Source organism: Python bivittatus, unplaced genomic scaffold, assembly GCF_059951505.1.
Source record: "Python bivittatus isolate LINGU-HERP-01145 unplaced genomic scaffold, Pbiv_v1 ctg000240_np1212, whole genome shotgun sequence".
Taxonomy (NCBI): domain Eukaryota; kingdom Metazoa; phylum Chordata; class Lepidosauria; order Squamata; family Pythonidae; genus Python; species Python bivittatus.
In genome coordinates, this window is record NW_028277051.1 from 952842 (window position 1) to 976015 (window position 23174).

Sequence of the window (23174 nt, forward strand, 5' to 3'; positions counted from 1 at the left end):
TTGACTGTCGTTCCTGCTGACTCAGACTGCTACGTAGCCTCTCGCAGGAGCCCAGCAGAGAGGACTGCCATTCCAGCATGACCAGGAGTGATTCAGAGGCCTGAACGTTGCTGCTGCTTTTATTCATCCCGCTGCCTCATTCCATGATCTGACCCTGGTCCCTGTTGGATGTGGTCTGTTGAACCCTCTCCAGCCCACGGGGGCCATCAGCAACAGAGCATTCTTGCTTCTGGAGCCATTATTTTTCCCAAGCAGTGTCCAGTCCAGCGGCACCTCCCAAATTGTATGGAGTCTCAAATTCTCAGACTGCCTGACCCCCACGAACAATAGCATCTCTCTGTGTCAAACTTCTATTCCAGGAGCAGCTGTCTGTACTTAGTCCCCTGCAAAGTTTGGCCAGGGAAAAGTGGGGGGAAGGGGCAAATTCAGAGCTGAAAGCTACGTTTTTAAACAGCATTGGTACCCTCCATTTTTAGTGCCTCTTAGTAAGAATTGCAATGTATCTACAGTTGTTGTTATTACTACTACTACTATTGGAATGTGTGTATTTGACATGCACACTGCATTCATAAACCAATCTGCAATTGCTCAGTCTATAGAATATTTTGAGGAGGGGCCTACTTCAGTCAGCATTGTTTGCTGAGTCCTGTCTGTTACTTAACTGCCCAGGTTTGGGTCAGGACAAGACCTGAGGGTGGAAGAGCTGGGAATGGAGCCACAAAGCTTTAGAAGCTGAGCAGCTGCTTTCTCCATGAGAAACCGCAGGTTCCATCTTTAGCCCTGAAAAATAAACAGGGCAGGTGATGGGAGAAATTCCCCCCTGACTACTTGAGACAGTGATGAGTACATGAGGAAGGTGTCTGATTGGGGGCAAGACAGTTGCCACAGCAGGAAGGAATTCTCAAGGAATTGGTTCCCTGCTGGTGATTGAGTGATGGCTTTTTGGGGGGGGGGGGGGCTGAGTAAGCAGAGACCATATGAGAAATATAAGGTAGTCAATTTCAAGGAAGTGAGTGAGCTAACAGGGAGAGCTAACAGGAATTTGCCAGTGGAGTTTGGAGTAGACCAGTTTAAGTTCAGTTGATAAGAGACAAGAATTTAGCAGATTAGAGAAAAAATATTGTGTAACAAAAACTGACAAAGGAAACAACTCTCCATTACAAACAGAATTGAAACAAACCTGTACTGATGGGGTTCAGGAACTGGTTTTGGGTTCTCACAAAGGAAACAGATTTTTTGAATCTTCGGTACAAACCGGTACTCACGGGCTTCAGAAACTACTTTTAGGTTCTCACAAAGGGAACAGATTTTTTGAGTCTTCAGGGGAGGAAAAAAAGGTATTGCAGAACAGGAGACATGATGATAGACCTCCAAAGGATTTTGGGGGCAGCAGTTGTGCCCTGCAAGAAGACAAAGGGGAGAGTTGTGGTAGTTGAAGGGTCACCACTATGAGGAGCTGAAACAAGTGTGCTGACTACCAGGAGTATGGTGACAGAACAGCTTCCAAAATTTATCAAGCCCAGTGATCATTATCCCTTCCTGCTAATCCATCTGGGGACAAATGATGCTGCAAAGATCAGCTGCTGCTGTATTTGCCACAGACTTGAAAGACTTAGGAAGGAAGCACAAGGTGCCAGGGCATTAGATGGTCTTTCCATCCATCATGAACGAAAATAGCAAAATCCTAATGGGTAACCGAGAAAAGGCAGAGCTACTGAATTCCTTTTTTGGTCCCATGAACAACGACAACAACAAAAAACGCTCCATCAGGAAATTTGAAGAGCAGGATGAAGAGGCAGGATTGAAGGTTAAAATTTACAACTCTGTAGTCAGGAAATGCCTCCTTAATTTGAATGAGCTTCAGTCTCCAGGACCAGATGAATGGCATCTCAGGATACTAAAGGAAGTAGCTGATAGTCTGGCTGAACCCTCATGTGTCGCCGTTGAAAAATCCTGGAGAACTGGTGGAGTGCCAGATAACTGAAGGAGACCAAATCGGAAAGAACAGAGACAGAAAATGTGGGAAACTGCAGACCAGTCTAAAGATTCTAGAGCAGCTCATGAAGGAAACGGCTTGTACGCACCTTGAAAACGATCCGGTAATTACAAGACTTCAGTGTGAGTGTCAAGAACAAATCTTGCCAGACAAATCTGTCCCTCTTTGTATCGTGGAAGTTCCTTAATAGAGTAGCGCGCCTAGTCCTGGACACTGTTCTTTGAAAAGGATTCAGTTAAATTGGAACAGGTTCAGAGAAAGGGGATGGGGGAATAGAAACTAAGGCTGCGAAGAGAGATTAGAGGAGCTGCGTGTGCTCCGCCTTGAGAAAGGACGATGAGGGGAGACTAATGCTCATCAGACAGCTGGAAGATGTCACACCAAAGACAGTTGGGTCCTGTTTTCTCTTGATGCCGGACATGGAATAATGGATTTAAGTTACAGGAAGGGAGGTTCCAGTTGAGTGCTAGAAAAAAAGCAGCTTGACAGTGGAACCGATGTTTCGGAGAGGTGATGGGTTCCCCTTTATGTTGAAGGAGTGGCTGCACAGCCGTCAGGCAGGAACGCTTTGACTTGGTTTCAGCAAGTTGAACTGGATGACTTCAGAAGCTCCTTCCAACTCTGATTCTGCAATCACTTTGGTCCATCGAAAAAGACTGGAAAGAGAAGGATTACCGCCAGCGCATGATAAGCACTGCAAGTGGTGGAAGAGAGGGGCTGAGGGACCCTAGTCTGGGTTTTCTGGAAGATAGGCCGCTAACATGGAATAAACTGCCTCTCACAAGGACCGGTAAAAATAAGGTTGGCCCTGTTTGCCCAGGAGGGCTTCCAGCTGAACCCTGTGAGGGTTGGGGGATGAAAACCCTCAAGGCCTGGGTCACATCAAAAGAAGTGGGAGCATTGCCATAAGCAGTCTAGAAATCCAACCAGAGCCTTGTCCCCCCATCCTGCCTGGCCAGCCAAGGAAGCCTGAAGGGACTGGGGGCAGCGATCTGCTGGGTTCCACTCCACTGGGGATCGCCATTCTCACCGGCCTCGGCGCTTGTTCTCGAGTGCTGGAAGAGCAGAGCTCCGGCTGTCCCAGCCGGTTCCTCCTCTTTCAAACGGGTTGCCAATAGAAGAGAGAGAAATGGCTTGGCCAACTGGTCAGCCTCCGGAGCACGAAGCCCTGACCTGGTGCAGGGCCATCCTTGTCTGACCGGGTGCAGCTAAACGCGTCACGAGGGGCTCCTGTCCTGCACTGTGGCGTCGCCAGGGCCAATGCCTTTCCTGCCAGCGGCTCCTCTGGGCGCCACAGCTGCTTGGCTCCTCTCCCCGTGAAAGGTCCTTTTAAAAGCTCTCCCCGTCGTAGAATGTAAGCTGGGGCAGACGGGCTTTGGCGTACTGCTGTGTTTCCCATTTTGGATAATCAGAAGTGCACGTGTGCTGCGGTTTAACACACGAGTCAGTAAGGTGGCGTTTCAGGCTTCACCAGCACCTGCCCAGCAGCGGCATTTCCGCTGCTTAAATCTGGGGGGCCACTAGATGGCACCCCAGAGACAGAAGCAAACTCCTTGCTGCAGCGTAAGAGCTGACAGGAGAACAGGTGAGCTCCGGATGCCCGGTGGAGGGCAAAGCTTCGACTGTGGACAGTCCTTCTGTTGACCAGTCCGCCTGAGAGGGAGAGGGGTCCCATTTATACCCCGCAGCAAAGGACTCTTGGCAGCTCACAAAGGCAAAAGCACACACCAAAAATTCAGAAACGCACCCGCAATCCGAAGGAGGATAAAAACAGAAAGCAACAGCATACAACCAGAAGAGAAGTCAGTCTGTAAACCTAACCAAGGTCACCCCACAGCCAAAACCTCCTCGGGGAGAGCTCCGTTGCTTCTGGAGGCAGGTGTGTGAGTGTGGGGCCAACCGGGGGTCCGCTGGGGCCGTTCCCAAGGACCACCGAGGCGCAGAGCCTCCGGGCCGCAGCCCCCCACCTCCCTCCCGCTAGCAGCTTCTCCCAAGTCGTTCAAGCTGCCCAGGCCGATGCCAGGGGAGAAGGCAGCCCTGCAGATGCCCTGGCGCTTTACAGGGCAGCACCAGTGCCTTCCGTGGCACCCAGGAGTCTGTTGGCAACCACTGCAGGGCCCGCAGCGCTGGCGTAATGTGCTTCCACCGGCAAGCACCGGCCGGCACGTGAACCTCTGAGCTTGAACCCCCATGGCTTCAGAGCGGTCTTCAAAGGCGGCCCCACGTAGCGTGTGCTGCAGTAGTCTAAACGGGGTGACGCGGGGACAAGTCTCTTAGCGACGTCCTTCCGCCCTAGGCAGGCTGCAGCTGGCACACCGGCTGAAGGAGCCACGGCCTCCACCTGCCGTTCCAACAGGAGCCACAGTCCAGGAGGACACGAAGTCACAGGCCTACCCTGCCGGGGTAGTGCCACCCGATCAAGAGACATCACTGGGGCAGGCACAGGACGCCAATAACAAGGAGTGACTCTGACTTGCCCGGATTCAGCATCGGTCTGTTCTCTCCCATGCAGACTTCGTAGGTCGTAGGAATGCTGTAGATTCCAGGAAGCCATTTGGCAAAATGCTGCACAGCACCCCGATCAGCACTAGATAAATGTGTGACTGCTAATGGGACACGCAGCTAGCTTGTGCACCGTGCTGAAAGAGTGCGTCCTGAGAATGCCTCGCCCAACTGGTGACCGGCGGGGCCACAGGTGTCCATCCTGGCACTTCTTCACAGTTTTATTTATGACTTGGATGAAGAGATGGAGAAAATCTGCAGATGACACACAGTTATGTAGAATAATATCTCGGGGCCCAGAAATACAATTCAAAGTAATCTTAGACTAGAAAAATGGGCTGGAAATAGCAGATTGAAACTGAACAGGGACTGCCAACATGCGAACGCACCTCCAGTGTGGAATCGGGGGCACCAGGCTTTGCAATAATACTTGGGAAAAAGATGTGCAAACTGAATACGAGCCATCGGCGAGAGACTGCTGAAAAGGCAGACGCAATTTTTGGGTGCATCAGCAGAAGTTTCCAAATCTCACACGGAAAAAAAGCTCTGGTTTGCTCTGCATTGGCCAGTGACAGCTGTGAGTGTTGGGTCCAATTAATGGGTCCAAACAGAAAAGAGGAAGGCAAGTCCCGACCGAACGTCCTAGAAGTGAGGGGAGTCCAGAGGCCCGAGACGTGGGTGGGCTCCCCTTGCGGTAATCCCGAAGCGCAGGCTGGACCCCCGTTGGTCTGGCCTCGGTCTGGATTCCTGCCCTGAGGAAGCGGCACGGTCCGGCTTTGTGAGCGTAATTCCTCCTGCAGAGATGGTGGGAGGCGAAGTCAAGTCCCAGCCAAGCTCCCCGGGATCCTCTGCTGACCGAGAGGGGAGCCTGGCCGGGCGGGTCAGGAACGCTTGTGTCCCAGCCTAAGTGACGTTCCTGTGCCCCACGTCCGGGATGGCCCTGCGTAACGGGAGGACCAGCCTTGTTCCTCTCCTTTGAGGGGCTTGCAGAGGCAGGGGGCCCCCTCGTGCTTCCCTCGTGCACCTTTGCTTGGATAGGGTGTGGAAACAGCCCCCCCAAGTGCTGTGGGGCCCTGCTTTACAGGGACCCCCCTCCGTTTGCCGGAAGGCCTGGGCCGGGGACCCTTGCTGACTGTACAGGAAGGCAGTAGGGACTCCCAGGCCATCCGCTGCTGCACAGCAGAGGCCAGACCCTCAGGTTGGAGGGGGCTCACTGCTTCAGCAAAGCCTCAGGACCCACTTTTCCTACTGCGGTGAGGGTTACAACACCTGAGCATCCTTGCTAGGAAGGCAAGCAGATCCTGAGTTGGCAGAAATGCACAGCACGGATTGGTTTTGGCTGAAGCGCGCAACAATCCTGTATGGCAGGCCAGAACAATCGCTGTCTTGGATATTCCGTGAGGGTGGGGAAACTGGGCCAGGAGAAAGGTTCACAATGCCGTGGAAACTTCTCAATCAGCCTGGACAGAGTTTCAGCCCCCGAGTGCCCGCACGCAATCAATACTCGCTACTTGCACTCGATTTCAGTATTACTAAGCCGGGATATGGGGAGCCCCCGGTTCAAGAACGAGTTCCGTCTCCAAGGTCTGTCCTTAAGTCAAATTTGCATGTAAGCCGGAACAGTATTGTTGTACAATACGGCATGAGTAGTAGTGTTTGTGGTATTTGGGCCAGCGCCTCTCTCTCTCAGCCCATGACGTCAGCCTCGGGTGACAAGCCAGTCAGTCCATTCCTGTCGCAAGCAATGGATCAACATTGGGTTGATCTGGGAAAAAAAGCAGACCCTGCAGCTGTGGGAAAAATGCTAGGAAGAAGAAAAACCTGTATAAGTAGTTTTGCATAACGAACTCGGACCATTGTGTATTTAACTCAGGTTTTGCTACAACAGGCTCCATTCTTAACTACGGGTCATCTTTAAACCGGGCGTTCTTAACCCAGGGACTCCCTGTGTCTGGGATCCACAACTGAGAGACTGCATTATTCATACAATCGATCTAACTCGGTCCCTTAGAAGCGGAGCTGCTGTACTCGTGCCACGAGCTGAATCTGTGTAACCTCGGCCAGCGCGTGTGAGAAGCGGCCCGTCGAGATCCCGTCAGGTTCGGCGTCTCCTGCAGAGCCAGGGTGGTGCCTCGGGAAAAGTGCTGGCCCCGGGCTGGGGAGAGCCTGCTTCAAGTCTCCGCTCAGCTAGGAAGGTCCCTGGGGGACTTTGGCCCGTTTGCTCTCTCAGCCAGGCCTACCTTATAGGGCTGTAGTTGGGGGGGAAAGAACAGGAGACAAAGGCGCCGCGTACAGCGTCTTGAGCTCCTGGGGGAAAGGTGGGGGGGCAGGGGGGGCAAAGGAAAGATTGGCAAAGGAACAATGTGTTGAAAAGGTAGACTTCTCGTGGCAGTTCTTGCGGTGTCTGCCTCCTGGCCTGGCTCATCTCAAAAGGCCGGAAGATATAAATCTGATAAAAATAATAAATACAAATCTGGCCAATGGCTAAATTCGGCATCCGGGGTAGGTGCGCTTGTGCAGCCTCCCCGCCTGGCAAGACAGGCTCCAATGCCGAGAGCAGCCGGCCCGTCAACCGGCCCAGGCCCTCAAGCAGGACATCCCCTTTCGCCGCTGCATACCTGCACCCATGCGCCACGGCTACCCACCTGCCCCATCCTTGGGCATTTGGGGGTGAAGTTTCCCCACAGCGCCAAAGGGTGGAACTGCGGATATTCCCCTCCGTTTCTCAGCAGCTGTTTTGATTTAACATCTGGAGGCGCTGACCTCCCCTCCCAATTCGGCTCTTAGTGGGAGAGAAGGGACCGCAGATCAGAGCTGGCGGGCATTGCCCTCCTCCACGCCCTCCTCCTCCTCCCCCTCCAGGCCAGAAACCGCTTCCCTGCCCCCTTCCAAAATAACCCCGGCAGCATTTTGCATTGAGAGCCTCCCGGGCAAAGCTGGAGGGAGGGGCAGGGAGGCTTGCGATATTCGGGTGTCTCCTTCCAGGGTGGAGGGGCTCCGTTCCCTCCATTTCAGAGGAATTCAGAAAATGTTTGGAGCCTGAAATCAGGTGCCCGGGGGAGCCAAGATAAGAGAAGGGCCATTCACGAGACGCCAAGGCCCTCGCAGCGCAGAAACACAAACACAGAAGTGGGAGCAGGCTCAGCCTTTGCTGCGTCGCCTTGGACTAAGTCATAACAGAGCCAAGGAACCTGTAAACACTCCGTGAGCCATTGGGAAGGAGAGGGGGAGGACGGCCCAACGGGCGAGGGCCACCTTCCTTGGGCTGGAGGCCCGGAGGCCGTAGTCTGAGGCCGCAGGGACCTGAGGTGGCCGAAGGCAGCCCACAGTGGCGTCCCCACGGCTGAGCCCCTGCGAGCAGCGTTGGCACTTTGTGCTCCCAACCAGCCACATAAGTGCACGGACCCAGCCCCGGGAGCTCTTCGGGGCGAAGAGGTGGTGCGCAGGGGCACAACTAGGCTAATCGTGGTGAGCCTGTTGTGTGGACGGGGAAAGGGTGGGCATAACCCTAGCAACCGCTGGCCGATGCGGCGGACAAGTTGCTTCGGCCTCCCCAGAGCCGGGCGAAAGGCAGCGACGCTTCGGGGGCTCCACAGGAAGCGCTTGGCAAGTCTGATGGCAGCAGAGGCGAGGGGGGGCGTGGGTAGGACCTCGGAGCGCAACTAATGGGCGCGCTGAGTGCCATAAACACAACGTCCTTGGCTGGGTTGCTGCTACACCAGCCGTGGGCAATGCAGAAAACGACCTTGGCGCCAATCTTGCTTCTTGTCCAAACTGACTTGAAAAAAACATTTTAATTAAAATAAGCTGGAGAGAAGCCAGCCTTCCCTGAGGAGAGCCCCAGCCCCAGCCTCACCTCCTTCCCGGTCCAGCCTGGTGTCCTTCGGCGTCTCGGCAGCTGAAAAGGGCCAGAGGCTGCAGCTGCCCGTAAGGAAGACCAAGTCAGATGCGAGGCCGGGAATATTTGAGGTGGCCAGAGAAGGGGATGGAGGAGCAAGGATTCGCTGTCGCTGTGCCCACCAGGGAGTAAGCCAGCCCCCCCATTTGGGGAGTGTGTGTGTGGCCCAAGAAGAGCCCCTCCCCAAGACCAGCTCTGCAGTGTCCTCCATTGGAGGGAGACGAAGACAGTCCGTGTCTTCAGAAGGGGTGCCGGGGTTACTGACAGCGACAGGTCTGGCTTTAGCGAAACATTCCTAAGCTGATTCAGTTTGAATGAAAGGTCTAAGCACATAGCGCAGAAGAAGCCTGGAGACCAACCGCCTCTGCAGCCAGGCACTGCTCTTAGTCATATCCTCTGGTGGCCTGGCTGGGCCCCAGACGCTCCTTCCGATGCCCGGCGGCCACTTTGGAGTGGACAGACGCAGAGCCTCCCTCGCGGGTGCCAGGAGAGTCCAGGGCAGGCTGCACTCGCAAGTGCCTGGAACTTCCCGGGGCTGAACCCTCTCCTGGGAGGCCGACCTCCGGCCCGGGCTGGCTTAATCCCCGCAGAAGGGCCCGGGCGTGAATCCAGACCTCCAGCCGGGGCTGGTGAGGAGGAAAGCCCTGAAGAGGCCCGGCTGCCATCCAGCAGGGTCGCGTTGATGGACAAGCCGAGACCTGCCTGGGGTGAGCAGGAGCCTCCCTGCCCCCCCCGTCCCTGCTGCCACAGAAACCAGGAAGGATCCTGCCCTGGTGCTGAGCCCCCCCAGACCCCTCTCTTCCCACAAAGGCCACCTGGCCACAGACCCTTCCTGGAGCAGCGAGGTTTGCAGTCAGGCCCTGCAGCCCCAGAGCCAGCCCGATTTATGACATTTCTGAAGCCCTTGGCAGACACGGCACCCTGGCAGCGCACTAGTCAGTACCTTATAAACCAACTGATAGAAGGCAATGAACGCGGCCGCGGGCAGAGACAGAACCCTCCCGTGGCAAGAACAACACTAACACCAGTAGAAGACCAAGAGTCAAACCAGCCCAAAGGGGGCACGAGCGTTGCCCTGCCCCTCAGAAGGACGGGCCCTGCAAGGAGAGCCCAAGGCTGCTGCCTGGGGGCAGGACAGCCGGGGGGAAGTCAAACATCAGTCCGGGAGCACCTTTTCAGCCTCAAACTTTACCAGGGTTCTGCCAGCCGTGCCTCCCTTCAGCAGACGCCACCATGGCTCACCCCCTCTCTCCTGCTGCAACACCTAGGCCAAGATGGAGGTGTGGCCCCTGGCTTTGCCTGTAGGCCTGGCAGCATCTCATGGGGAGGGGGACCTTTCTCCTGGACCCTGGTGGGCTGCTGCCAAGCAAAGGAGTCCTGACTGGGCCGGAGGGGCCCAGAGAGGGAACTGGCGCCCACCCTTGGTTTGGCCGCTCAGCTTTGCAGCCCAGAGCTGTGGCCCTGCAAAGGAAGGGGGGGGTTGCCCCAGGTGCCAACTGGTCTTCCTCAAGGTGGCCCTTGCGTAGGGCAGGCGTGGGGCAGCACTAGCCCTCCTCTTTGGGGATCCCACCGGGTCCGGCAGCCCCAGACCCTCAGGCCTTGGGTGTGGGGAGGCTTCCAAGGTCTAACCCTAACCCTAACCCTAACATCTCGTGTTAACAATCCCACCCCAGAGACTCTTCTCTGAAGCAGGGTTCCTCAACCTTAGCAGCACGCTGGCTGGGGGATTCTGGGAGTCCAAGTCCAGACCTCTTGAAGTTGCTATGGTTAAAGCATGTCCTGTTTCTATTTTCCCCATGGTTGATTTTCAAGGTGAGGGCAGAGACTGTTTGCTTTGTGGGGGATGGCGGGGTGGGAGGGTTGGACTCCCAGCCCCGCCAAGGCAGCTTGCAGTCTGGGTCATCCTGGAGGGGGGGCTCTCTGTAAAGCAAATGGGCAGAAACTGGAACAGCAGACGCCCCCCCCCCCCATTCAGATGGCCTCAACCCTGCTGGGGTTTTAAGATTCTCAAAAGACGCTTCCCCCCCCCCCCCAGCAGCAGGATAGGACGTTGGGCGAGTCCGTCTGGAAAACCGGTTTAGGCTTTTGCACGGTTTGGCCCTGCGTGCGTGCTTGTGGTTCACCCTGCTTTGTCTCTCACCCCTAGCCAGGGTTAGCGCGGAGGAGGCTCATTTTGCAAGTTGCCCCCCCTTCAGCTCCCCTTTGCGCCCTGTTTCCTGGAGCGCCGTCCCCCACCCACGGCCCCGGACGCCAGCGAGGAAGGCCGGGCGCCCCGGGCTGCCTTCCCACGAGCGGCCCCCCCCGGGGCTCAGCTCCTCCGAAGAACAGGGCGGCGACCCCCGCCCCAGAGAGCATCCCCAGCCGCGGGAACGGAGGCCGAGCCGCGCAGCGCTGCGGCCTGCCAGCCAGGAAAGGGGGCGGCGGGGCGGGCAGGGGGCCCTCCGGCCCCGGCCCCTGCCCCTGCCGCTCTCCTCGGGCGCGGGGCCGGTTCCCTGCCTCCGGAGGCTCGCCGCCCGCTGCGACCCAGGGGCACCGCGGGCGATCGCAGCCGCGCAGCGCCCGGCCCGAGGGCGCCTTCCCCGCTTGGCGGCGGAGCAGCCCCGCGGGCAGCGGGCGCAGAGGCGAAGCCGTCCGCCGTCCGGGGCGGGGCGGGGCGAGGCGGGGCGGGGGGCGGGGCCTCGCCGGGCCGCGCCCCCCAGCGCCCCGACCGCGGCGCACACAATAGCGGCGGGGCGCGGAGCGGCGCGGCGGTGCCCGGGCGGCGGCGGCGGCGGCGGCGGTGCCTGGGCGGGCGGGCCGAGGGGCCGGAGCGGAGCGGAGCGGAGCGGAGCGATGCCGGGCTTCGACTACAAGTTCCTGGAGAAGCCGAAGCGGCGGCTGCTGTGCCCGCTGTGCGCCAAGGCCATGCGGGAGCCGGTGCGCGTCTCCACCTGCGGCCACCGCTTCTGCGACACCTGCCTCCAGGAGTTCCTCAGGTCGGTGGCGCCCCGGGCCCCCGGGCCCTCCCCGCCGCGGCCCTTTGTTTCCGGGCGCGCCCCTCTGGGCATGTGCAGAAAGCCGCGCGGCGCTGCTCCCCGCCGCCGAGCGGCGTCCCCGGCGGAGACCCGGCCCGCGCCTGGCGAGGGGGCGCGCGGGGGGGGCTGGCGAAGCGGCCGGGGCTCGGCGGGCGGGCGGGCCCCTCCCTTCGGCGGAGGCTGCGGGAGCGCCCTGCTCTGCCCGGTCGCTCGGAGCCCGCGGCCGCTGCCCTGCCCGGAGGTCGCGCTCAGCCCGGGGACTCCGCCGCCCCTTCCCGGGCGCCCCGTCGAGGCCATCCGAGGCAGCGCCCGCCCCGCGGCCATCGGGCTCTGCGCTGTTTGGGATCTGGTGGCCGGGCAACGGCCCTGCGCCGGTGCCCTGGTTGCGCGCGATTCTGCGCGCGTGCTTGCAGAGATAATCCGGGCAAAGTTTGGGTGCCTTCTGGGCGCTGAGTGGCTCGACCCGCAGGGAGGAACTGGGGGGAGCGGCGCCCCCCCTCCGGCGGGCGGTCTGGCTGGCCGGCCAGCCGAGAAATGCTGCCCGCCTGGTTCGCTCGCCCTGTCAAGGGGAGGGGAGGCCTCAGGGTGGGGTGCGACGGCGTCCCCGAGAGCGGGGGGTGGGCGGGGAGGGGAGTTTAGCCCAGAAAGTGGCTCGCCGTCACGAGGAGGCGCCTGTGGCCTGCACAGAAACTCGCCGGCTCTCGCCGGTCTCGAGAAGCCCAGCAGGGCTGCGCCTGGCTACCCCTTGGATGGGAGACCACCGGGAAATTTGCAGGGCTGCAGCTCGACTGGGAAGTGCAAAGACGTCCCGAGAAAAAGCAGCGGTAGGGAGGGTCTGCGTGAGGTTTACTCCGGGCATGCTTTTGTCCTTGGACTCTGACGGGTGTCCAGAAGCGGGTGGTCCAAGCCTGCGGGTGCCACCGGATCTTGGGTACACAGAAAAAACAAGTGGGTGGCTGGCTGGATAGAAGCAAACTCTTGCAAAGGGCTCGGGGCCGAGCGAAAGTGTTCCTGGCTACATTGGCGGGGCAGTGGCACGTCTGCTCGCCCTCCCTTTTCCAGTTCAGGAGCCCTGTGCGTGGGGGAGGCAGAAAGCGCTGCTCAGAGGGGCTCTGCCCCCAAGCAGAGTGCTGTTTTGCCCTCAATAGCAAGCGTAAAGTTTGTAGGCTGCGATACGCTCCATTAGTTGCTGTTCTTGTGTGTGTGTGCGCATGCACGCACATGTGCACAGGCCCCAGCCCTCCATAAATATAGGGACGTGCTCAGGTGGGTTGGTTGCTGCTTGGGGGGCAACTGAGGGTTCCCCTCACAAGTCCAAGCCTTGGGTTTTAAGATAAGCCGCCGTTCCCCTGTGCTCACCCCAAACCTCTTGCTGCGCCTCTCGTTCCAAGATGTCACATTTTCTTGAGTGGCATTTGGGGGTTTTGGGGGGGGGCTGCCGTTTTCCTGGCACGGGTGGGTGCCCCCATGTGGGTGGGAGCGAAGAGGGGCTTAGCAGCCCCCTGCCTGCCTCAAGTCCCCTGTGCACGATGCTGAGAGCACCCGGAAGGGAAGGGAAGGGAAGGGAAGGGAAGGGAAGGGAAGGGAAGGGAAGGGAAGGGAAGGGGCAACACACCTTTCATCTCACAGCAGCTGTTTGGAGAGGCCGGAAACACCAGGGACCGATGGCTTTTCTGGGCCGGGGGGAGCAGCTTTGAGGCCACCTCTCTGATGGGTGCTGAGCGCGAGGGGGCTGGCCCGCCCACCCGAGCCGGAAGAGGCAATGCCTTGGGCCGGAGGGGTTTTGGGGAGTGGGGAGCGCCTTTCCGGCCCTGGCTAAGGCTCCAGGCTTCCTGTGTATCAAGCGTGGGCCGGCCGGACCTTCCGTAGCGCTTCTGGGACAGGCTGGGGCGCTGCTGCAGGCCCTGGGGCTGTGGGGCTGGAGCCCTTGAGCCCAGCCTGGGTCCCCGAAGGTTAGGGGGCGGGGAGGTGTTCCTCTTCCTCTCCGCCACCGTGCTGCTGCCTCAGCACATTCCCCGGCCGCCGAGCCCAGCAGCCAAGCTTGGGGGATTAATGGGTTGCAGCCCCCACCCCCCCGCTGGGAGCCTTCGCAGCCCCTCGTGCTCTTTAACCCTTGCTCTCCCTGTGGCTCCACAGCGGCAAGGCGAGGGGCAGGGGAAGCCGGCCTTCCTGGCAGGGGCACCCAGCCTGGGGAACGGCCTCCTCGGCACTCCTGCGGAGAAGTCCCGAGGCTGGGAGGAATGTCCCGATTTCGCAGTCAGGAGCGCCCAGTCTCCATGGCCTGACCCTAAACAGAGAGGGGAATGCTCTCTGTACGTGCTCAAGGGGCACGCTGGTTTTATACAGAGGGGGAGCGTAGCGGTGAAGGTGCCAGGCTAGAAGCGGGGAGATGGTGAGTGCTGGTCCTCCTGTAGGCACGAAAGCCGGCTGGGTGACTTTGGCTGGGTCCCCTCTCTCGGCCCAGCCCACCTCACAGGTAGGAGGCAAGGGCATTATATACCCTGTCTTGAGTTGTACCAAATAAAGGTGGGGTGTAATAATAATGACGGGACCAGGAACAGCAGCGCTTTCTGACCTCCAGAACGTAACAGGGCCGAGGCTGGTGGGCTGAGCAAGGCTCAGGGAAGCTGCTGTTCCAGGGACCAGGGGCTGGTGGGCTTCCCGGCGATTGGCCACCCTTGGACCCCATTCCGGCTGGCGGTCCCTCTCCCCTGGCCCCTGAAGGTGAGAACTGGAGTGGTGCCCACAGGCCTCTCTCCCCAGGCTGGCTGTGCCCCCAACTGGAGGAGGAGGCTGGTTGGCTCCTGCCCGATGGCTGAGAGTTGGGGCACGGGAGTAGCCCGGCAAGCCCCTGGGCTTCATACCCATCCGAGTTGGCAGATCCAATGCCTCGGAGCCTTGGTTGGGGCTGTGGGGTGTCTGCTGAGCAGGTGGGCGCCTCTGGGGGGACAGCGCCTTGCCCCTTCCCCTGGCCAGGTGCCAAGTCCTGCTCCTGCTGCTCTCCAGCGACCTCCTTCCTTGCAGCCCCAACTGGTTCTGCTGCCCACCCCTTTGGCGCCTCGCTGTGCCCCTCCCCATCACCACCTTCCTGGCTGTTGGGAAAAGTGCCCGTCTTCCTGGGCTGGGCTGTGCCTACGCGACCAGCCCTGGCGTGGCTTCCGCTGGCCAAAGGCCTTCCCTGATCCCCTGCAGGAACTCGGGGCGTCTGGAGGTTGCTGGGGGCCTGCCCGAAAGCGGAGGGAGGTTGGCTGACGGGAGGGCCCGTGGCTGAGTCACTGTTTGCCTGGTGGCACCCAGAGCCAAATGACCTTTGGCCAGTCCCTTGAAAGGCAGGCAGGCTCAGCAGCGAGGCAGGGAGGGCCGTGGGCAGGTGGTGGTTTCTGCGGCAGGGCAGGCCCAGCGCGGAGCTGCAGGAGAGGGCTGGGCAGCTCGTTTAGTCGCCATCTCTGCACCCCCCTGGCAGTTAACAGTAGGATAAAGTCGCGCCGCCCCCACCGTGAATTCAGACATCCCTGGTAAACAGAATATAAAAATAAAATGGGGTAACTATGGTTTCTCAGGGAGGAGGAGCATTATCTTGGTGGCACTCACTCACAGAGCCTCTATGGAACCTCCAGAAGCCGAGGCACTTTATCTGGGTATGCTGGAGGCAATGCTGGAGAGGCCCGTTGCCCTCTGCCTTGCCTGTGGACGGCCTGCCTGAGAGGCAGCAGGTGGCCCTTCTCCAACTCGGGGAGCCCAGTCCCCGGATTCTGGGCACTGCTGCCCCAGCCCCTCCGGCACCTGCGAGGCGGAGCAGCGGCTGCAGACGGCCTTGGCCGGGGCTGAAGTGGGGGCTGGCCGGCTCTGGCTCGGGAGCCCAGGAGGGCCCAGCTCCGCCACTGCCAGGCTGGCTTTGGGTCTCCTGCAGCTGCCCCGAAGGGTTGAGCTCCTTGCGTGAGACGTGCCGAGAGGCACAATGCTTGGAGGCCGCAGCCGAAAGCCCCCCCCGGCCAATGGGCTGAAGCTTCGAGGTGGTAGATGCAGATGAGGCATTAGGAAGAACATCTGGAAAGGAGGAGCTGCCAGTCATTGGAATGGGCTATTGCGTGGCGCGGTGAGTCCCCCTTCGCTGGAGGTTTTCCAGCAGAGGCTGGAAGGTCACTTCTCGGGGATGGTGTGGGAGATCCTGCAGTGTGGCGGGGTTGGACTGGGTGACCTCGGAGGTCTCGCCCAAGGTGGTGATGCTTTGACTTGGCGGTGTCCCTGGTGGTCCGGCGTCCCCAGATGCAGGGCGCATGGCTTCTGGCCGTGACAGGGCCCTGCAGCGCCGAGTGACTGGGCCAGGATCTGGAGAGGGGGCTGGGAAGGGCCCCTGGCAGGATGGGACAGGAGGGGGGGCAGCAGATGGACAAGCTGATCTGGGGGGCTTGGCCCCTCTTTGTGCCCTGCAGCTGTTCTTGGGCCTGGGTGGGCTCAGCAGGTGCCTGGGCACCCCGGGGGTTTAGACAGATCAACTGCCTTGAGAAAGGCCTCCCCCCCCCAGAAGAGTCTCCAGTTTGTCTGCCTGAGAAACTGGCAGGAGCAGGGTGCTGGCCAGTCATCCCAGCGTGGGCAGAGCAGAGGGCCCTGCCAGCCCCTTACAGAACAGGAGGCCAGGCCCCTTGGCGAGGAAGAGACGTGTTTGTTTGTTCCAATTTAGATGGCTGCCCATCTCAAGTTCCTGACTCTGGGTGGCTAACGCTGTTAAAAAATATATAAAAGCATTACCCCCCGCCATGAACAGCAGCTGGGGTAAAGACAGGCCCGTCGCTCACAAGTTAATGCAACCAGTGGATGGGCTCAGCCCCACCTCTGGACCCCCAAGAACCACGTCCTGAAGGCCAGCAGGGTCGGGGCTGATCCGACCTCCAGGGGACAGGTGGGCGGGCGGGCACCATGACAGGGAGGGCTCTTGGGCGGGAAGTAAGGCGGAAACTTGGGGCGGCAGGAATGGGGATTCCCCTCTGCCTACCTCGGGGACAGGCCCCGGTTTCCCCTGACAGTTTCTCTTTCCTGCCCTGCCCCGTCCCCTTTGGGGCGGCTTGCTGAGCTGGGGGCTGAATCCGGCGGATTGTCCTGGCAAATGGAGTGGTGCGGTCAGGGAGGTTGGCACGTCGGTCCCCCTGAAGACAGGCATAAGAAGTCATGTGCTGTCCCGGGCATAGCGACTGGGTTCACACGGTGCTGAACAACGGCTTGGTCTGTTTATTCTGTGCTGCCCAGAATAAGCCACCATCAGTTGTGCTGCTAAGTAATCTGCAGTTCTTCCAGCACACCAGGCAAACCCAAGGAAGTGGGGTTTTGTCTTAATGGGCTTGCAAATGACAGCGATTGATTCATACAACCTGCTAAGCCACTAAAAACAAACCGCACGCGAGACTTCCTTTTGGGTAAATACCATCAGCTGTGGCTGCGAAGGAAAGTGTTTCCTGTACCATTGAGATGACACAATAGCAGAAGCTATTAAAATGTGGACTTTCCCAATCAAAATCTCAGGTGGGAAAAAAAAACAATCTAGTCCTCAATGCTGTACAGGTAGTCCTCGACTTACGACCACAGTTGGGACCAGAACTTCTGTTGATAAGCAATATGATTGTTAAGTGAGTCACGCCTGAGTTTTGCTTTTTGTCGCGGTCATTAAGCAAATCCGGCTTTCCCCATTGACTTTGCTTGTCGGAAGCCCCCTGGGAAGGTTGCCAATGGCAATCATGTGACCCCCCCAGGATGCTGCAACTGTTGTAAATACATGCCGGTTGACAAGCGCCCGAATTTTGATCATATGACCGCGGGGACGCTGCAACCGTTATAAGTGCAAGGACTGGTCGTAAGTCACTTTTTCCAGCTCCGTCATAACTTTGAACAGTTGTTAAATGAATGATTGTAAGTAGAGGACTACCTGTAATCCGGCCTTCTCTCACTGGGTACCCTCTGGGGGCACTCAGAGCTTCCAGGCCAGCGCGTCTGCGTAGAAGAGCCAGTTGCCCCAGGGCAGTGGCTGTCAGGGCCATCTTGGCACGGGGGTTGGCAGCATGGGAAAAATCTTTTTGTGCCTGAGCCAGGCAGCCTCGCTGACTTGATGGAGAAGTTTCTTGTCACCCGGACTTTCCAATCTCTCGCTCTTCCTCCTGCAGTGAAGGTGTTTTCAAGTGTCCAGAGGATCAGCTGCCGCTCGACTATGCCAAGGTGAGCCCAAATGCTGGCTGAGGCTCTGGGGGGGGGGGGATTCTGCCCCTCGGCACATCCTGGCCCGCTTCCTGCTGCCTCCTTGCACTTCTTTTGAGAGCCTCTTTCTCTCGCGCATTGCTTGTTAATCCCATGCCCTGCCCTGGCATCTGGTGATGAAACTCATCAAGAATGAATGAATGAATGAATGAATGGCCGTGTTTGCGGATGGCAGGAAGAGCGGGAAGGAGCCGCCGGGTGGGCCACCAGGGGAGGGGAGGGGAGGGGGGGCAGTCTCGCTGGTCAGCCCCTGAAAGCGGCCTGCCTGCGCTCCCGCCTCCCTGTGGGCCTCGCCTGAGCTCCGAAGAGCGGCAGGATTGGACCTGGACGGACCTTGGTGCCCACAGGGGCCTGGGGGTGGCTGGGGGAAGTAAGGCGCCACGGAAGCTGCGTGGTTCCGCGTGAAACCGCCCAGAGCTGAGCGCCCCCTCTGGTGCTTCCAGATCTACCCGGACCCCGAGCTGGAGGCCCAGGTGCTGAGCCTGACCGTCCGGTGCATCCACAGTGAGGAGGGCTGTCGCTGGAGCGGGACCATCCGCCATTTGCAGGTCAGGAACCCGCGCGCCCTCCTCCTGCCCCGCGGGGGCACCCGGACACTTTCGGCCCCTCCGCTGGCTTGCGGGGCCAGTGGGCCTGGGAAGGGAGGGTTCTTGGCTGGCGTTCAGAGGAGGGCCCCTCACCTCCGCGGTGACCCCTTCCCTCCCTGGTGGTCCAGGCACACCTGGGGACCTGCAGCTACAATGTGGTGCCCTGCCCGAACCGCTGTGGGACCAAGCTGAGCCGCCGCGACCTGCCCCCCCACTTGCAGCACGACTGTCCCCAGAGGCACCTCCAGTGCGAGTTCTGCCGAGCTGACTTCACGGGGGAAGCCTTTGAGGTGAGCGGGGGTGGGGGGCAGGGGCAGGGGGCGGGGGAGACCTTCCGTCTTCGGTGGCGGTCCTGCATCTGGGGGGTCCAGCTACGGAGGCTTGCCCTCCTGCGGCTGAGGCAGCTGGGGGCAGCCCAGGCAGAGGATCCCTCCGGTTGCTGGGGGGGCAGCCCTGCCTGGCTGGCTTGTGTGTTTTTAACACGCGTGTGCGAGAGCGAGGGAGCGCATTAGTCACCATTGCCGCCTTTGCGCAGGAGGCAAAAGGTCACTCCGGCTGCCGTGTGTTTATTAACCTTTGCACGAGGCTGCTGGAAGGGATTTTCAAGGTCGCAGCTGCGTCTCTCTCTGGGAAAACACCTCTTTGCCACAAAAGGTGGCAAACGTGGCCGTGCTTCCGGCTTTCTTTTTGGCACGGTGGAAAGCGGCATCCTCTGTAAATTGGAATAAATAAATTAAATCAGTATGAGGAGTCGGCCACGGCTGGAAAACCGCGGGGAAGGCGCTGGGGTGGCTCGAAGCCCGTGGATCGCGATGGGAGGGAGGGTCTTGGACGCAGAGGGGACTGGGAAGGCCCTTCAGATGTGGTCAGCATCCAGCAGCCCCAGGGGGCTTGGCCGCTCTCGTTCACCAGCATCTGGAGGGCCACAGGTCACGGCCCTGGACTCCATTCTTCCCTGCAGGAAGACCCAGTTCTGCCCTTGGGGGCAGCGGGGCTGGGATGTCTTTGCCCTGTTGGGAGCTCCCTGGGGGGAAAGGCCAGGGTTTGGGGGACTGCAGGTGGTCTCTGTGCTCGGGTCACCGTCTCCTCTGTCCGGCCAGCACACTGAGTCTCCTTCACTTGGAGCTCAGGTCCTGTGACTCGCAGCCCGTGAAGCATTTGGCAAAGCGTAAAAACAGTTGGCCACTGTCTGCCCCAAGAAGGTTTTCAACCTCCTAGTTTGTCCTTCTGCCTGGTAGTTTCCTGGTGGTCTCCCATCCGCCTGCTTCTCCTCCAAAGTCCCAGCTTGGAAGATCTGGGAGCAGCCCCCTCGCTCACCCTCACTTTTCCTGATTTCTCCCCTGCCCTTCCAGAACCACCAGGGGGTTTGTCCCCAGGAGAGCGTGTACTGTGAAAACAAGTGTGGGGCGCGCATGATGCGCCGGCTGCTGTCCCAGCACATGCTTGCCGAGTGTCCCAAGCGCACGCAGCCCTGCAGCTACTGTGCCAAGGAGTTCCTCTACGACACCATCCAGGTGGGTGACCTGGGCACCGAATGGCGCTCTGGGATTTTGTGGGATGGGAGTGAACTTGGAAGGGTCAGTGGAAGGGAGTGCCCTCCCTTCAGCTAACGGGGCCCCTGCGCACGGCCCCCTGATCCACCACGCTGGTGGGCTGTGGGAGTGCCCCGATCCAGGCTGCTTCCCCTTGCGGGCCAGGAGACCTCCTGCTGGGACTGGGGTTGCTGCAGGAAAGGGTTGGGGGGCACGGCTTCTGCAGTGGGGCTCTGCCGGATTTGTGGGGGCTCAGGAAGTGACAGGCCCCTTCGCACTCATGCTGCATAAGGCTCCCCAAGCGGCCGGGCCGGTCATCCTGGGTGGTGTGACAAGTCCATTGCCAGGGAAGCTGGCTGGGTCCGCTGGTTCTCCCGCACGTGGCCTTGAGACCTCAAGGGGATCCCCAGATACTCAGGGGGTTGTAGCCTCTCCTGGCAGAGTGGAGCTTCAGTGCGCCAAGGCAGTCTACCTCTGAATGCCCGAGGCAAACAGTAGAAAAAAGGCAATTCTGAAGCTGCGGGTGGGCCTCCGTTTGGAAGCGTTTGCCATATTCCATGGTGGGACTGGAAGGCAGCACGTGGGGTGCGGGAGTATGGGGTCCTGCAGACAGGATTGGCGGGTGGGGCATCCAGAGTTGCCTTAACTTTGCCCCTTGGGATTCTGGCCCTTTTCCTTTTCCCACAAGCCCTGGATCGTGCCAGGCCCAAACCCGTTGCTGCCCCAGGTGGGGCCTTTAGGTGGGCATTTTCTGATGGTGCTGTGGACCTAACGGTGCGTGTGGGAGCTCCAGAGTCTTTTCCCCTCTCTCTAGAACCATGAGTACCAATGCCCCCGGTACCCCGTGCCCTGTCCGAACCAGTGCGGGGTGCCCAATATTGCCCGGGAGGATCTGAGTGGGCACCTGAAGGACAACTGCTCCACCGCTCTGGCCCTCTGCCCCTTCAAGGAGGCTGGCTGCAAACACCGGGTAAGCACGGCCGTCCCTGCCCGCCTCCAGTCGGGCAAAGGCCCCAGGTCCCGCTGCCTGCCTGCTCTTGCCCTCTTCCGTGGCTGCCATCTGCGATCCCATCTTGCGCTCGGGAATCTCAGCACCGAAGCCGTTTTTATTTCAAGTTGCCACTCAGACCCTCTACTTTGCTCCTGCTCCTGGGAGACACGGGGGGCCAGAAACGTCACTGACCTGCCGCGGCACAGCTCAGCACAGGCTGCCTGCTGGAAATCCTGGCTGTAGCGGGCTGGGGGGCTCTGGGCCAAGGCCTGGCAAGCAGCCTGGGGGTGGGGGGGTCTGCTTTGGGGCAGGGCCTCCACCGAACCCCCCCGTGCCTCCCGGCTCCCCTGCTAAGGCCTGGGGACAGAGGAGTGGCGGGCCCTCGCCCTGAGCCCCCGGGTCCCAGACAGCCTCCAGCAGCCTCCTCTCTCCTCCCGGCCCCCAGTGCCCCAAGGTGTCCCTGAGCCGCCACCTGGACGAGAACACCAAGCTGCACCTGGGCCTGATGTGTGCCCTGGTGGCCCGGCAGCGCCAGGAGCTGGCCGAGCTGCGCCGCGAGGTGGAGGAGCTGACGGTGGGCAGCGAGGGCGTGCTGATCTGGAAGATCGCCGACTACGCCCGGAAGCTGCAGGAGGCCCGGCTGCGCAGCAATTATGAGTCCTTCAGCCCCCCCTTCTACACCCACCGGTACGGCTACCGGCTGCAGGTGTCGGCCTTCCTCAACGGCAACGGGAGTGGGGAGGGCAGCCACCTCTCGGTCTACATCCGCGTCCTGCCCGGCCAGTACGACAACCTGCTGGAGTGGCCCTTCGCCTACCGCGTCACCTTCTCGCTGCTCGACCAGAGCGACCCCTCCCTCTCCAAGCCACAGCACATCACGGAGACCTTCCTGCCGGACCCCAACTGGAAGAACTTCCAGAAGCCCGGCTCGGGACGCGCCTCCCTGGACGAGAGTCTGCTGGGCTTCGGGTACCCCAAGTTCATCTCGCACGAGGACATCAAGAAGCGCAACTACGTGCGGGACAACGCCGTCTTCATCAAGGCCTCGGTGGAGATCCCCCCCAAGATCATTTCTTGAGTGGACCAAGGGACGGGGCGGGGGGTGAATACCGCCAGTCCCCCCGCCTCGGGACGACGGTTCTGCTCTTGGAAACGCTTTTCTCCCACCCGCCTGTCTGTCTGAGCACCGGCTTTGGATTGACTCCCCTTCCTTTGTCGAAATGGTGCTAGTTGCTGCAGGTTTGGGCAGGAGTCCAGCCTGGCTGGGGGGTCTCTTTCTTCCCTGGAGCAGCTGGGCTGCCTCTGCCCCCGTATTCTCCTCAAGCACCCCTTTGGGTCTGCAAACTCCAGCTGTGCGCTGGGGAACTTCAGGAAGCCTTGCTGGGTGGTGGGTGCGCACACTGGATCGGAGCCTTCCAGATGGGGGTGGTCTCTCTTTCAGGGGTCCGCTGTGCTCCCTGGTCCCCTCTGTGAAGCAGCTGGACCGTGAGGGATCCTGGCCAGCTGTCCCTTCAGGTGCCCAACGTTTGGATGCTGTCCCGGGACCCTGGACTTGGCGGGGCGGAGGCTCCCCCTGCCCTGCACCCAAGAGCCATATTATCCCCCTTTGGGGGTTGCCCACCAGGCCACAGGGAGTAGCCCTGATCACTACTCCTGTCCCCCTCTCTTTTTCGGAGTTGCTTTTCTCTCTCTTTTTAATAAACAGTTCCTTGTATTTATTAACTGGCCTTGATTGATGGGTGGCCTGACTTCTCAGCTCCCCTGCGTTGTGCACAAAGGCACCTGCGTGGAAGAGGAATGGGTGGTGGGGCGGGCCCCCAAAGCAGGCTGCTCAACTTTTGTCTTCCCAAAAGAGCCTCCTCCCCCCGTTTTGGTTCTAAGCTGCCCGGTCTACTTTGCCCGGACACAGAGGGGGGAGCCCTGCTGTTTCTGTCCTGGGTGGGGCAGAGCTTCAGCCCCCAGATGCTTTGGGGAGAGAGTCCCATCTGCTGCGTGGGCTTCCACTGCAGACGTGGGGCACCTCCGGTTTCTTTTCAAGAGCCCCAGCCCTGCGGTTTGTTCCCTCCACAGCAGGCCCCATCTCCCACGGGGTGCAAAGCCGGAGCTACCCGGAGCTACCGTTGGGCCTTTGGTGTTTATTTCCAGGCGTGTGTGTGTGTGTGTGTGTGTGTGTGTGTTTGGGGGTTTTAATCACCGGGTGTGGATTTCCTGCCCCTGTGGTCCCATGGTCTGGATTCCTTCTGCCTGCAGACGTGGGCAGGACGGTTCTAGCATCGGGCAGCTCTTCAGAGATTCCTCTGAAAACCTGGAATTGCCCAGGAGCCCTGGAGCCTTTGCTGGGAAGAGAAGCCCCCTCTTCTCTCTGAATCTGAACCTCTTCCACGCGACTCTTGCCCCGGGACCCGGGACTC

At 59.9% G+C, this 23174-nt stretch overlaps 1 protein-coding gene across 2 annotated transcripts; it reads left to right on the top strand.

Moving 5' to 3' along the window:
* Positions 1 to 11112: 11112 nt before the first annotated feature.
* Positions 11113 to 22485, top strand: TRAF4 (TNF receptor associated factor 4). Of its 2 annotated transcripts, none has more exons than XM_088138691.1 (7): positions 11113 to 11371; positions 17563 to 17614; positions 18097 to 18201; positions 18369 to 18530; positions 19593 to 19754; positions 20587 to 20742; positions 21209 to 22485. In XM_088138691.1, exons 1-7 carry the CDS (start codon positions 11229 to 11231, stop codon positions 21839 to 21841), a joined length of 1413 nt encoding a protein of 470 aa, XP_087994817.1. In that variant the 5' UTR covers positions 11113 to 11228; the 3' UTR covers positions 21842 to 22485. The 2 variants fall into 2 exon arrangements, with proteins under 2 accessions (XP_087994817.1, XP_087994818.1); XM_088138692.1 differs by lacking the exon at positions 11113 to 11371 and adding an exon at positions 13899 to 15506.
* Positions 22486 to 23174: the final 689 nt, after the last annotated feature.